The 12,856-nt window shown below is 40.7% G+C and overlaps 1 protein-coding gene across 1 annotated transcript in view; it reads right to left on the bottom strand.

Moving 5' to 3' along the window:
* The window catches only part of LOC143219129 (sodium- and chloride-dependent glycine transporter 1), a 39,890-nt gene extending 27,235 nt beyond the window's left edge, over positions 1–12,655 (bottom strand). The window contains exons 1-5 of the mRNA XM_076444969.1: positions 12,024–12,655; positions 9,016–9,184; positions 7,456–7,734; positions 4,542–4,749; positions 1,962–2,155 (exon numbers count right to left, since the gene is read on the bottom strand). Of these exons, the coding sequence (XP_076301084.1) occupies positions 1,962–2,155; positions 4,542–4,749; positions 7,456–7,734; positions 9,016–9,184; positions 12,024–12,053 (880 nt within the window). The 5' untranslated portion in view covers positions 12,054–12,655. The remainder of the gene's footprint in view (positions 1–1,961; positions 2,156–4,541; positions 4,750–7,455; positions 7,735–9,015; positions 9,185–12,023) is intronic.
* Between the last annotated feature and the right edge of the window lie 201 nt (positions 12,656–12,856).

The following is a 12,856-nucleotide window of genomic DNA, read 5'->3' on the forward strand; positions in this document are numbered from 1 at the left end:
TTTAATAAACGTGAGAATGACAGACTTCTTGCTTTACCGTGTTTTCGCTTTGCATTCTCGTATTTGCCAAGTACAACGAACAAGCTAGCAAAAAGAGCTTCACATTTCATAATTAATCTGTTTATTCCGTGTGCTTCTACTGAAACGGAAGGAGGACAAAATGTTAATTATATTACATGATTACTAGACTGCGTATTTCTGCAAATTTCAACTTTTCTGGATTATTTGCGTGGTACACATGTGTTGGTCTAAATAAATTTAATAATTTGTTTAATGGGAAATGTGAAAAAGAGAAAAGTGTACCTTTTGTGTATTATTATTACTTTTCTGGCTTATTTGCGTGGTAAACATGTGTTGGTCTAAGTAAATTTAATAATTTGTTTAATAGGAAATGTGGAAAAGAGAAAAATACCTTTTGTGTGCCACGTACGAAATACGTATCAGTCATCATCGATAAATATGGATGTTTAAAAATACTTTGTTACTGAATAACCAAAACTGTTCGACGGGTAACATGGAATTTTGTACTTTCAGCAAGACATAATTCGTTCCTCAACCGCTGTACTGTAGAAAAATACGTATGTAGTACTAATTTTCGCAAAAATATAGATGTTTAAAAGTAAGACTTCAGTGTAACCGGTAGCGAAGGAATTGTAAATAACATGGAGACTTATGCGGTGTGCAATTTGCTACATACGCCAGCATGTGATTAAGTTAAAAGAGCCTTCGATAGAAGTACACGGTTCAGTTGGTTATTTCTCGACAGGAAACGCGATATAAGCTACCATAAATACGCGAAAATACTCGACCACGTGGACACATAGTGGTTTTCGTTCGCGTAGTATATGTACTACCTTTTCATAGTGAAACCGCCGGTCCGCGTATATCAAAGTGAACTAAAATTTTAATCAATTGTGTTGCCGTATAAATAATATTCTCGCAACAAATCCACATCATTAGCCTACATCATTAGCCAGGCGAAACGTTATCAATGATCCTCGTTCCGTACGGTTAACCCGACGATAACCCGACGATACCGCCGCATATGTAATCGCGAATTTTATATTTTCACGCTACAAACAATGCAATTTTCATTTCGATTCCGTATTCATATTGCAATTTCTATATTGCGCGTAATCCCTCGTTATTTGTTTATCGTACCCCCTGCTAGAGTGCGGGACATTAATAAATTGACAATTAACAGATCGCGATATTTTCGGAAAAATACTCCACACGCGAACAACTTGCACAACTCGAAATCCTGCTTTACTACGTCCGGATGTAACTTTAATACTTTTGCAATTTCCGTTCGCAATCATATGTTTAACGAATTCAATCAACAAAAATGTGTTCCGCATAAAAGTGACACGCGAGCTCCGTTCGGTCAGTGTTTGCACATTATTACGTGGCCATTATATGTACACTCGATAGGTATTTTTATTCCATAGAATCCGGTATCGGAAAAAAGTTATTTCACAATCGCGGAAATTGATCTTTGCATATTTTTAAACGCGAAATATTCGTGCAGGTCAATCGAATAATTTTGTACAAGCAGAATATACCTGTTTCCTCTAAAATGTAAAATAATGTTCATTATTTAGATAATTATTACGTTGAATTTATGAAGAATTCGAAGTTCAATAATATGTATACACTGCTGTGCAAAAGAAAGAAGCACTCGACCAAATTTAATAGAAAAGCGTAAAAAATCAAGTAAGAATACAGTCAGTTTTGAAAAAGGATTCCGCTGTTTCATTGAATAGTTCCGAGTATATACATACATATATGTGTTATTGCACATTATCGAATACTTTAAATGCAATAAATCAATCATTGAACAATCAAATTTCTACATGAAGATATTGTTTGTCATTATATCTTATAATTATACCGGGTGCTTCTTTCTTTTGCACAGTAGTGTAATGTTCTATTACTCGGAAAACGTTTCCGATCCTTCATACCTCGTATCAGCAGGGCCACGAGCATGACGTAGGGGAAAAGGGCGGTGAAGTAGACGATCTTCCCGATGGACTGGACACCTCGCATCAGGCACAGGCAGCAGATTATCCAGGCCAGAGTGAGACATCCTAACAATTCCCATCTTATGCCTCCGAAATTTTCCCACGTGGCTCCGCGCAAGCCCAGGACGTAGTCGCTGTATTCGATCAACGATAACATCCGATCGCGATTACATGTTTTACCTTTCTTCGCGACTTTCTCGCTTATCGTCTCTAGATATCCGGGCCCACGCGCGCGCGGATACAGGAAAGCCTGTTCTCGTCATCCGATTAGAGTGCTACGTTGTGTTAAGCCCACGAGAACGAAACGATATCGGTGTCTCGGATAAAATAGTTACAATAACGTACGGAACGGAAATGCATCCGATTATAAAAATACTTCCGATTGGTTTCCTCAAGGTACATTAATATTTACAATAGTGCAAAAAAGTTTAAGGACGCTGTGAAAAAGACGATAACTATTTTAATATTGTACTATACAAAAGCTAGAGATAGCTAGAGGAATCTGGAGCAATAAGTTTACTGCAGGATGTGAAAAAAAAATTGTTTCGAAAAATGCAATTGTTCGGAATTGTAGAAAAAATATTAATAGTTGTATTTTGTAACCTTTTTATGTGGGCCTACATTGAAAATTCAAAAAATACGTTTTGTGGACCTGTGTCAATTATATGCACTGTGAAAGTTTCATCGAAATTGTTAGGTGCGAGAAAATACGACAGGCATTGAAAGATGTAAGAATCCTTAGATTTATTGCAGTTAGAGGCCGAAAATCGTGAAAATCTGCAATTTTTACTATTTTTAACGTTTGAAAATTGAAAATGCAACTTTTAGTATTTTTTCAACAATTCCGATCAATTGCAGTTTTTGAAAAAAATTCCTTTTCACATCCTGTAGTAAACTAATTGCTCTAGCTTCCCAAAACAATTCAAATCGTATAGTCATCGTCATTTTTAGAGGGTCTTTAAACTTTTGTCGAGATGATGACGTGACTTGAAAAATTTCGGAGATCTCCGAGATCTCGCTGGCAAGAAATCTTATTTCGAAAATCTGTGTATTTTAGATTGCAGGATTTTATCGGCTACATGGATTTTTAATACGGAAATTAAAGTAACTTTGTACTTTGTACCTTGGACATACTACTGAAGTGAATTGAATTGAGTGAATTCGAATAAATATTAATTCTATTAATTTTTAATGTTTAAGCTTGCAATAGAAATTCTGTTTGATGTTAGAATGCATAAAATGCATAGAATCCGCTGTCTAGTTACAAGTTACTCAGTATAAACGACCGTAGCACTGATCAAAATTTATCAACAGACGGTGATAGTGATTTAATCGTTATCGCGATTGCATCCGGTTTAAATTTCAATAGTACCAGTGTTGATAAAAATTTGTTTGATACTATGATATACGCGGGCTTACAGTAATCAAACATTGAGAAGTTGGAGAGATTATTTGAAATAATCACTAACTATACTGAAACTACAGGTTTGCACTTGAGTATTATCACGAATGAAAAGACATTATTGCTATTAATTTGTATCGAAGACACTAGGAAACATTCTACGCTTCAAGAAATCATTGTAATGACACAAATACTTTTTTCCTTCATTCTGGTTTGGATAAATCACATTTACCTCCGAGACTCGTCAAATGATGTTCACCAAAACGTCCAAAGTTTAACGATACTGTCGAGACACTCAAATTTTTCTATAATCTCCGAAATCTCCAAGTATTTTCAAAATCTTCCGAGCTGTCATGTACTTTTAAATGCTGTTTTTTGTGAATCCGAAACTGTACACCATGAAAGTGCTTCGATCGAATAAATTCGTTCTAGATGAACGTGGTGCTATGATACTATTCGTAAGTAGTATGACAAACGTAGTTGAAAATACTTCCGTCTCTAGGCGAAAATTGTTGAAAGATGAAAAAAGCATGTCCTGGATTTTATTAATGACTCGATGCACTATCCAAAAGATGGCAAAGTAAGAAACTCTCGCAAACAGAATTCTGGAAATAGTCCAGCATCGCAGCGCTTGTACTCATAGTAATGTCCTTACGTTTATGCGAATAACTACTATGTAGTTTGATAACAAACTGTGTGGATTTGCATCTAGGACGCTACTGGGATCCTCCTAGCCGAAGAACCGGGAGAAAATATTTTTCTCGTATACATTTTTACAATTTTGATTCTGCATTGATGGCTGCCAAAATATTAAGTAGCAAACTAAATCCTTCCAAACTCTGTTGAATCTAATGGTATCTGACTCCCGTTCTAATGCTTACGAATAGACTGCGGATCTTTATGCAAACTAAAAATTCTCTGCATCGAATGCGAACAATAGAAACCAAACTGATTGTTATTTCTTCCCTTTAATGATTTTGATAGAGGAGAAATCGTACATTGACATCTTCAATTTCATCCACTCAATTTTCTTATAAATGCATAAAGATCCGCAATCTGATATATGTTAAAAAAAAAAAAGAATGGAAGAGTATCGTTTACGATACGATCTAGCATACTTAAAATATTCCTCAGAAGACAGCACCTGGGTGTAAAGCTGGCGAAGTGGCACGACGGAGGTACCATTGAAACAGGAAGTGACGTTCCCGCCGTCGAAATAATTGAAACTTTTGCAGACCACGTCGATGGGCATGCAGGTTTTGTTGTAGAATATCGTCTGACGGTCGTTATTCTGGCAATCTTTCTGTTGTAGGCCACTGTAACAATCTGTTGGAGGAGGTTATGGGTTTTCGCGACGTACATTCAATATCGTTGTACCGGTTATGCGGTAATGAGAAGGAAACATCGGACCGCTCGAAAAGCTATCGTCTATTCGAACGAAATAGCTGCCGTTTATAGTATACGAGATCTCGTAGAGAGCCAAGAGTTCGATTTTACAAGGGATAATGTTGCTTATGTATCTCCTCATAGCCACTTCGTTGCCAACGCCGGGAAACGAGACTAATTACGTTCACGCTGTTTCGTTCCGCCTCCCATTCGTTTTAGTGATACTTCGATCCCTGTAACGACCAGTTTCGCTCGCTACTCAATGCCATGGCGATGGGACAATGCTCAGCTATTTTTACCGTCACAGAACTCTGCACACACCTGCTGAATTTCATACATTAACACTAAATCTACCACGAGGGGTCAAATGACCCATTTTAGAGTTTTTATTTGACAATTATTGAAATTGTAAAGGTGTTTTCATGTGGGAACTCATTGAATATATTTTCTGACTCCAGTACATATTATAGTAAAAATCGCAAAAAATATAAATAAATTTAATCTTGTTATTTTTATAATACTATACACATCAGTCAATTTTTATGGTCGGTAGATTTAGTGTTAATCGAACGAATCGGTTCTTCCCGATTTTCAGGTAATATTGCGATTCTGTTGGAAGATAAGTCCTCAATAAAAAAAAAGGAGATCAACGTTGACCTCAAAGAAACAGATATGAAAATATATAAAATAAAATTGATGCATAAACGAACGAGAGAATATTTCCAGTTGAATAACTCAATAATAATTGCAGAAAGGTTAATAACGTAATAGTATTCGATGAAATTGTGATTTTCTACGAAACTTCGATGTTCAGGTATTCCGAACCAATCAAGAACCAGTTAAAGCAGGCAAACAAGTCTCTAGTTATTACACATGTGAAAAATACGCAGTTCGATTAAAAAGGAACGGTGCTATAGTTGATAATAACGCAAACAAAACTCGGGTGAATTATTAAATACGTAATTGAAGTTGTTGGCAGCGTTCGGACGACTGTTAATCTCCTCTGTCCATTTAGTCGCGATAATACCGTAGTAATTTAACATTTCACAATTTATTGTGTTATTTGTACATTAAATTACTGCGGAAATTGATGGCGAGGAAGGCAGTAATGTAATGATAACGGAAAAAAGCAATATTATTCGATAATACTGTTATGCATGAAACATATTATTGTTGAAACTAAAATAGAGAATGCGATAATGCAATAATACCGAAATTACATCGATATTAACGACCGAATTAAATGCCAGCCTACTCGATAATTTACAACGACGGAAACTTATTGAAAAAAATCAACTGGTGTAGACCAGGCAAATTTTCGAAAATAATCAAGCGTTCACGATGTGTGTGCGAAGCTTAATCAATTTCGCTAACCTTTCAATATTCCGGGATATATCCATCGAACCACCGCGATTCCATCGTATCTGAAAAATCTCGATCGTTTTAATTACATTCATAATTAAAGCTTTCAAGGGCTGCCCTCCTCTTTATTTTTCATTAAAAATTTTTATTGCTCGCTTCGCCGGGGATTTATTGGGCATGGTTACTGTAATAATATTTCGTTTACCCCGATTGCTTGAACTCCTGCCAACGTCTGCGGAAACCTTACTTCAAAGCAATGATTGCCAACAATCTTGGGAACCTTACTTTCCTGATATCTCGCGGTATCTCTGGAACTTTTCCTCCCACGAAAATATGTAAAAATCGAGTTCGATGCTACTTGAACTCGCCCTTGCTTGAAATCCGGGAGCTTTAACAGCGTTAGGACTTTAATGGATGATCCTCCATCAACTTTACCGACGCTTTTTAGAATACCCCCGCCCCTGCACATTCTCAATCATTACCGTAACAGCAACGATTGATCTATCTAAAAAGGACAATTTTACCTCCACCGAAGCAGCTTGAGTGTGACTTAATTGATCCTTCAACAGGTGTCGAGCATCATTCCTAAAATATATCAGGTTGTCTCAAAAGTTTCTTTCGGAATGTGTTCGTTAAATGCTGCTAAGTAAATACAAACAATGCGATAATCTTTGTGTTAATGTTTTAGTACTTCCTAACATGTATTTGCGTTACGCGCACGAATCGAAAGCCAACTTTTGGGGCAACCTAATATTTATTTAGCAATATTAACGGTACACATTCCGAAAGAAACTTTTGGTACAACCTAATACTAATTCGACGAAGAGTACAATAGTTCTACTGTTGAACAAGCATTACTCGAGACGTTTTGAATCATACTTATTTGAGAATTTCGCATATTTTCATTTCGCCCCCGACGATTGTGCTCCGGTAGACATAAACCGTACGTCGAAGTGAAATCTACGAAACACTCAGAAATTGAAGCATAACATCGCGCTCGCGTAGAAACTCGCCGATAAATTCGCCCACGCAATGTTCGCTTGTTCTACAAAGAAATTGAATTTCGAAGAAACGAATCCTCCCTCCCACGGTTTCAATCGTTTAAGATCAGTTCCGGGAACACTGTTGAATTTTATCGCCGACAATAAACTGTGCAATGTGACATCGTAATATGTGTCGCCGCGTATGCAACGAGAGAAGAGAACTCGTGAGGAACATGTCTACGGATGTAGTTACACAAAGAAAGTTATTAATAAAAAAATAATTGTGCCACTTTGTACTCACTGTTCGAGTTGAACTCGTTGTCGCAATAGGCCCAGCCGAGCTTTGGCATGAACGAGACGAAAATGTAGAAGAGCGTCCACGCTACGATCACCATATAGTAGACCAACACCAACAAAATGACGGCCAGGGTGCAGTAGCCGAGGCCTTGGAACGCCGGCGCCATGCGTGTGAACGCCTCGTTGGGACCGAGGCCGGAATACTGTCCGATTGCAAGCTCCAGAAAAAATATTGGCAATCCCATTGTTATCAACATTAATATGAACGGTATCAAAAAGGCGCCTAGAAAGAAAGAGCAACGTTAAACAAAGTTTGGTAACGCTATTCAGTTCTTCAGTGCCAATAACTGATACATGTTGTGCCAGTAACTGTACCAAATGTGCCAATGACTGTACTATTTGTCTTACGATTGTTATTCAATGAATATATTTTATAATAAAAGATTTACGACTCTAAAAACTGTTTGATTTTGTAGAAAAATGTCTATTAGCTTATAATAATAGCAAGTTAAGCTCGTTTAAACATTACGAAAAAAGATAAACAGATTTTTACTAAGATTTTGGCTTAAGGTGCCAATCATTGTACAGTTTACTCTATAAGCTTAGCGAAGCCTTAAATAATTATTAATCTGATGAATTGTATTGAAGTGCCCGGAACAGTTCCACCGGGGTGCGCAGGATTGAAAGAAACGTCCACGAGTCCGATAAACAGATTTCGCCGAGCACTAGCGACCGGACCGCGATAAGTAATTGTATACAGTAAATTCGTTCCGCGCGGTGCAGTCGCGGATTAATTGAAATTTATCAAGACCCCTCTGTGCCTGATTAACGGGTCGAAATACGGGGCTGGAGCGGCGGGGAAGGTTAAAACGGCGTTGTGCCCTTCTCGTTTCCAATCTTTCATTAGTGGTTGACCCGGCGAAACAATGAAGCCCGGCCCGCGTAAATAGGAGAAAAAACATGAAACAAGGGACCGAGGGAACTAAAATAGAATAATTAAAAGCCAAGTGTTCGGAACACGAGGGGTCGCCTCTCTTTCGACATTTCGCAAATAAACCCGACGAGGCGACGCGACGAGAGACGAGGCGAGGCGAGACGAGGGTAGTATCAACAGGCATAACCGCACACGCAGGCCAGGAAAGATTTATTAAATTTCCCGAACGCGCTCGGTCACAAGCTGCCAAACTACGCTTAATTATTCGAATTAACCATTTCGTCACGTGGGGCTCCACGGCTCGCGTTCCGACGCGCGCTCGTACACGTTTATACACTCGTTTCATCCTTTCCTGTCGCGTTGTCCGCTCGCTATTTTTTCCTCCCCCGCTCGCACGCTGCTCTGCTGTTCTCATGAAAACGCCCTCGTGGACGAGAATAAATCATTCCCCGCGTAATCCGGTAGTTCGTTTGCCGCCCAGCCCGGTTACTGTATGTTTAGCGAACTCGACCGGACGTTTTTCTCGTGGGCCCAGTTTGCGCGGGGTTTGCACACGTGTACACACCGCGTACACATCTCCCTCTCTGTGTGTACATACACGCCGTGTACAGGCCGTCGACACATACGTACCGCCGCCATTACGATATACAAGGTAAGGGAAACGCCAAACATTGCCAATGCCAACGGCATACCCGATGCAGGATAGAACAAACTCGATAGGGTTGGCCCAGCTACCCCGTTCTGGATCCTGCGGCAGCTCCACCATGGCGCCGCCGACTCCCAGTGAAACCCTTTTCGCCTGCCAATAACACGAGTTAACGTCATATTTGCGTCGTCATATCAATTATCACGGTTCCTTCTGAAAGGTACGAAGCCTCGGAAATCACCGGGACGTATAGGATGGGACACTCCACGTTTCTTCGTGTTCCCACATGATATCGGGCGATAATGTACGTTCAATGTATGTATGTACATTGATCGATTCAATTGTAATCCTCGGTTAAATGTCCACGACAAATTGAATTTTTTTTAAGCACGTTTTCCCATCTCCGAATAACCTCCTCTCTCCTGTTCCTCTCATTGTTCTGAATTGTGGCACGATCATTTTTAGTGGCGCCTCGGAGACGCCGTTCGAGTGCAAAAGGTTAATAGTCCGATCCGGTGTAATCGCTTTTGAAGCATTGGTTACAATCAGCATGGCGCGCGTCGCCCCTGAAGAGTTGATTTCTCGACAAATTGCGTAGATTTTCGAAATGAAACGCACAGCATTGCAGCCCGGACGAGTCAACAAAAAAATTTCGATTATCCGTAAACTCTCGAGAACGCCGAAATTTTCAAGAACCCGATCAAAAGGCCCTTCTCGTACCCGACGGGGTTTCTCGCCGGGTTCTAACCGGAGCCCGATTGTCCGATGGGCACCCAGCGCCCACCGGAAGAACATGAAGGAGACGACGCCTTGCTTTGACAATATATGATGCTGTGCTCCTCTGTGAGACAATACGAACGGCGAACCTAATGCGGACAATGGGAATGTAAACGCGCCGCTGGAGGACCGGCCAAGGTATTTACGTAACAAGATTAAGGGAACCGCTCTCGAATCGAGCCAATTTATCTCGAAAGTCTAACGGCACGAGCATTGCTCGCTTAATCTACTCCCGCTAGAACCCGCGGACAGATAAGATCCGCCGAACGCTGTTCTTTTCCGTACAACATTGTTGCCATTGTTCCGAGGCGGTGCATCGTCGCACGCGAGCACGATTATGACGTTCGCCAGCCGAGGGAATCGCGAGAACAGGTTGCACCGGGTTGCACAACACCGGTTTAATAGCTGAAGAGTTTAATACTGATCCGACCGTTGTCAGTCCAATGATCGGTTTTTATCGTATATTGGGTAACTCCGTGAATAATGCGAATTTTCATTCGTGCTTTTGAAAAGTGGAATGTGAACGATTGTATGAAATGTGTATTGTATTGTGTATGGAATGTGTATTGTTAGAAATAACAAAGTCAGAGAGATAATTTAAAACACGGATTGCTCAATAATCGTGAATTAATTTATACTTGTCGCGCAATTATTCGTTGTGACTACAATAGGTCTGCATTAGTCATAGTTTACTGATAAGGAAGTCGAGAGTGTCATTTTCATTCTTCGCCTATGTCACGTAAAAAATTTACTTCGTACGAAGTTCAATAAAGATATAGAATTACATTTAATATCTTCACACTGAACGCAACATCGCTCAGCAATTTATATAATTAAATGCAACCTCGTGTATGGTAAGCTAGTAACACTTTGGTGCTGGGCGCCAGTAACGTGCGCATTAAATAAACGTCGCTGATCCTCTGACAGGGCTGCCAATTCGGCTCTACTAGAAAATACTATTTGAAATGTAAGGCCACGCGCACACCGACAACATTTACGCGCGTGGCTATTCGATCACTGTAATCGACTTGTCACAATTGCAGAGAATAAAATAATACCGAGGCGACAGTTCAGAGTTCCACCGTTACAGCGCGCTGGGATCATATCATTAACCACAGCATTTTAAATTAACAGTCATTATCAAAATTTAAACAATCGAAATTCATAAATAGGGAACCACAAACTAATAAAAGACCACATTGTCAAATCTCCGCATCGCGTGTGTAAACAGCATAGAACAAAAACACGTAAACACAGGAAAACTCCGGGTCCAAAAATTTGACATTCCCTTCTTATCTGTGCCACGCGAATTATCAGACGACGCCAGTATCGAAAATCGAAAATGATGCGAGTTAATAGTGACCCGTTATCATCGCGGCGCGTCGCCGTTTCCGGAACACAGGAATACCGCGTCGCGTCACAGCAACTTTCCATCGGTCAGTAGTGCTGCCAGTCTTGTTTCGACCCGAAAATGGCAGAGAGTTTCGAGGCCGTGCACGATATTCGTATCACGCGTATCAAACGTCCCAGCGGACACGCGTCCATACGCGCGACACCTGACAGTCCATTGTTTGCCAATGAACGAATTTCCCGTGTCCGCGTTACGGCCGCCGTTCTCCAGTCGATGGGAAACCGGGTATAAATTAGAGCTTCTGTTACTTATGTGATAGCCAGGTAAACAAACATTGTCCGAGTTATCTTGTTAGTAGACTGCGGATCTTCGTGCAATATGAAAAGTGCAGGTGAAAGTCCTGCTTGTGAAGGATTTTGGCTCCCCAACTGGTGTACATTTAACCGAGCACTCTGACGAATCGTGAAACAGGAGCAAGTACCCGAATACTTGCAGGTCTTGGAGGATACTTAAAGGGGTAAGACAAGGTAAGTAATAAAAGATCAATCTAGACCGCGATCGCCCTCAAGAGTCCTATTTTTACGTTCACGAGGCGTAATTAGCATTATTCAGGAGCATAAAGCTGCGCATGTAACTATTTTCATAAAGCTGCGACAGTTACATGCTGCCGAATAATGCAAATTACGCGTCGCAAACGTAAAAATTGGCCTAGATTGATCTTTTATCTAGCTCTTTTAAATTGTTTTCTCATTATCGAGAAATAAGAGGGCGCATCCCACACCCTCGCAACTCTAGAAACGAGTGTACCCCCTTAAAACAGAACTCACAGGAGTACTTGTACTGGTGTAAACGGAGGTTGCCTACCTTCGGAGAGGTTTCCTTAGCGTGCGTCATGGCTGGCTGCTGCAGAGGAACTCGAATCGGATGATGGCGGTGCTCCGACGTGCCGTCGAAGGCTTGGTCGTCTTCGAAACCGCGACCGTGATCGTCTGAATGGCTTCGCGACGGTTAGACAACTGTATAACGCGTCAGATATCAAGATAATCAACAGGCCCCATTATCGGGAGGCGGGTTCCGGATCCACTTAATACCCGTGGTCACAAATAAAGCAGTCTCGAGCCGGCAGAACGTGGCGCGGACTCATTATTGCTCGTGGCGTCGCGTCGCTCGAGCCGAGAAAATCACTCCCGTTGTTTCTCCCTGCTCCGACAGCCGGCCTGAACGATGCACGATAATGAAATAATTAAAAAAAAGCCACGCGGAGATATCTCATCGATCAGAGATCAACGGATAGTCTCGCGCCACAATTTTATCTGGAACCGCGTGCCGCATCGGGAGAACTCGCTCGGTCATTATTCCGTCTCGATACTCTAGAAGGCAAGATCAAGTTCAAGTGAATTTTCTAACAATGTACTGATCACAGGTGTCGCAGAAACAACGCACCGGGCGTTTCACCTAAACGTCCAGTACTAGTCAAATTTTTGTGGATTACTTACTTCCTATCTTTCTCCCTTCTTTCTCCGGAGGAAAGGTAGGTCACTGAAACGTTCCGCGTTTCCAACAACATATTAAGAGAGACCGGTTTAAAGCGGATTACCATAAATGGGTATACTGAAAAATACGTGTACCGAGGATTGTGAAAGTCGGTTTCTTATGTAAGAGATCAAGGTGCAAGTGTAAGACTGATCTTTTTGAAA

Source organism: Lasioglossum baleicum, unplaced genomic scaffold, assembly GCF_051020765.1.
Source record: "Lasioglossum baleicum unplaced genomic scaffold, iyLasBale1 scaffold0021, whole genome shotgun sequence".
NCBI classification, from domain to species: domain Eukaryota; kingdom Metazoa; phylum Arthropoda; class Insecta; order Hymenoptera; family Halictidae; genus Lasioglossum; species Lasioglossum baleicum.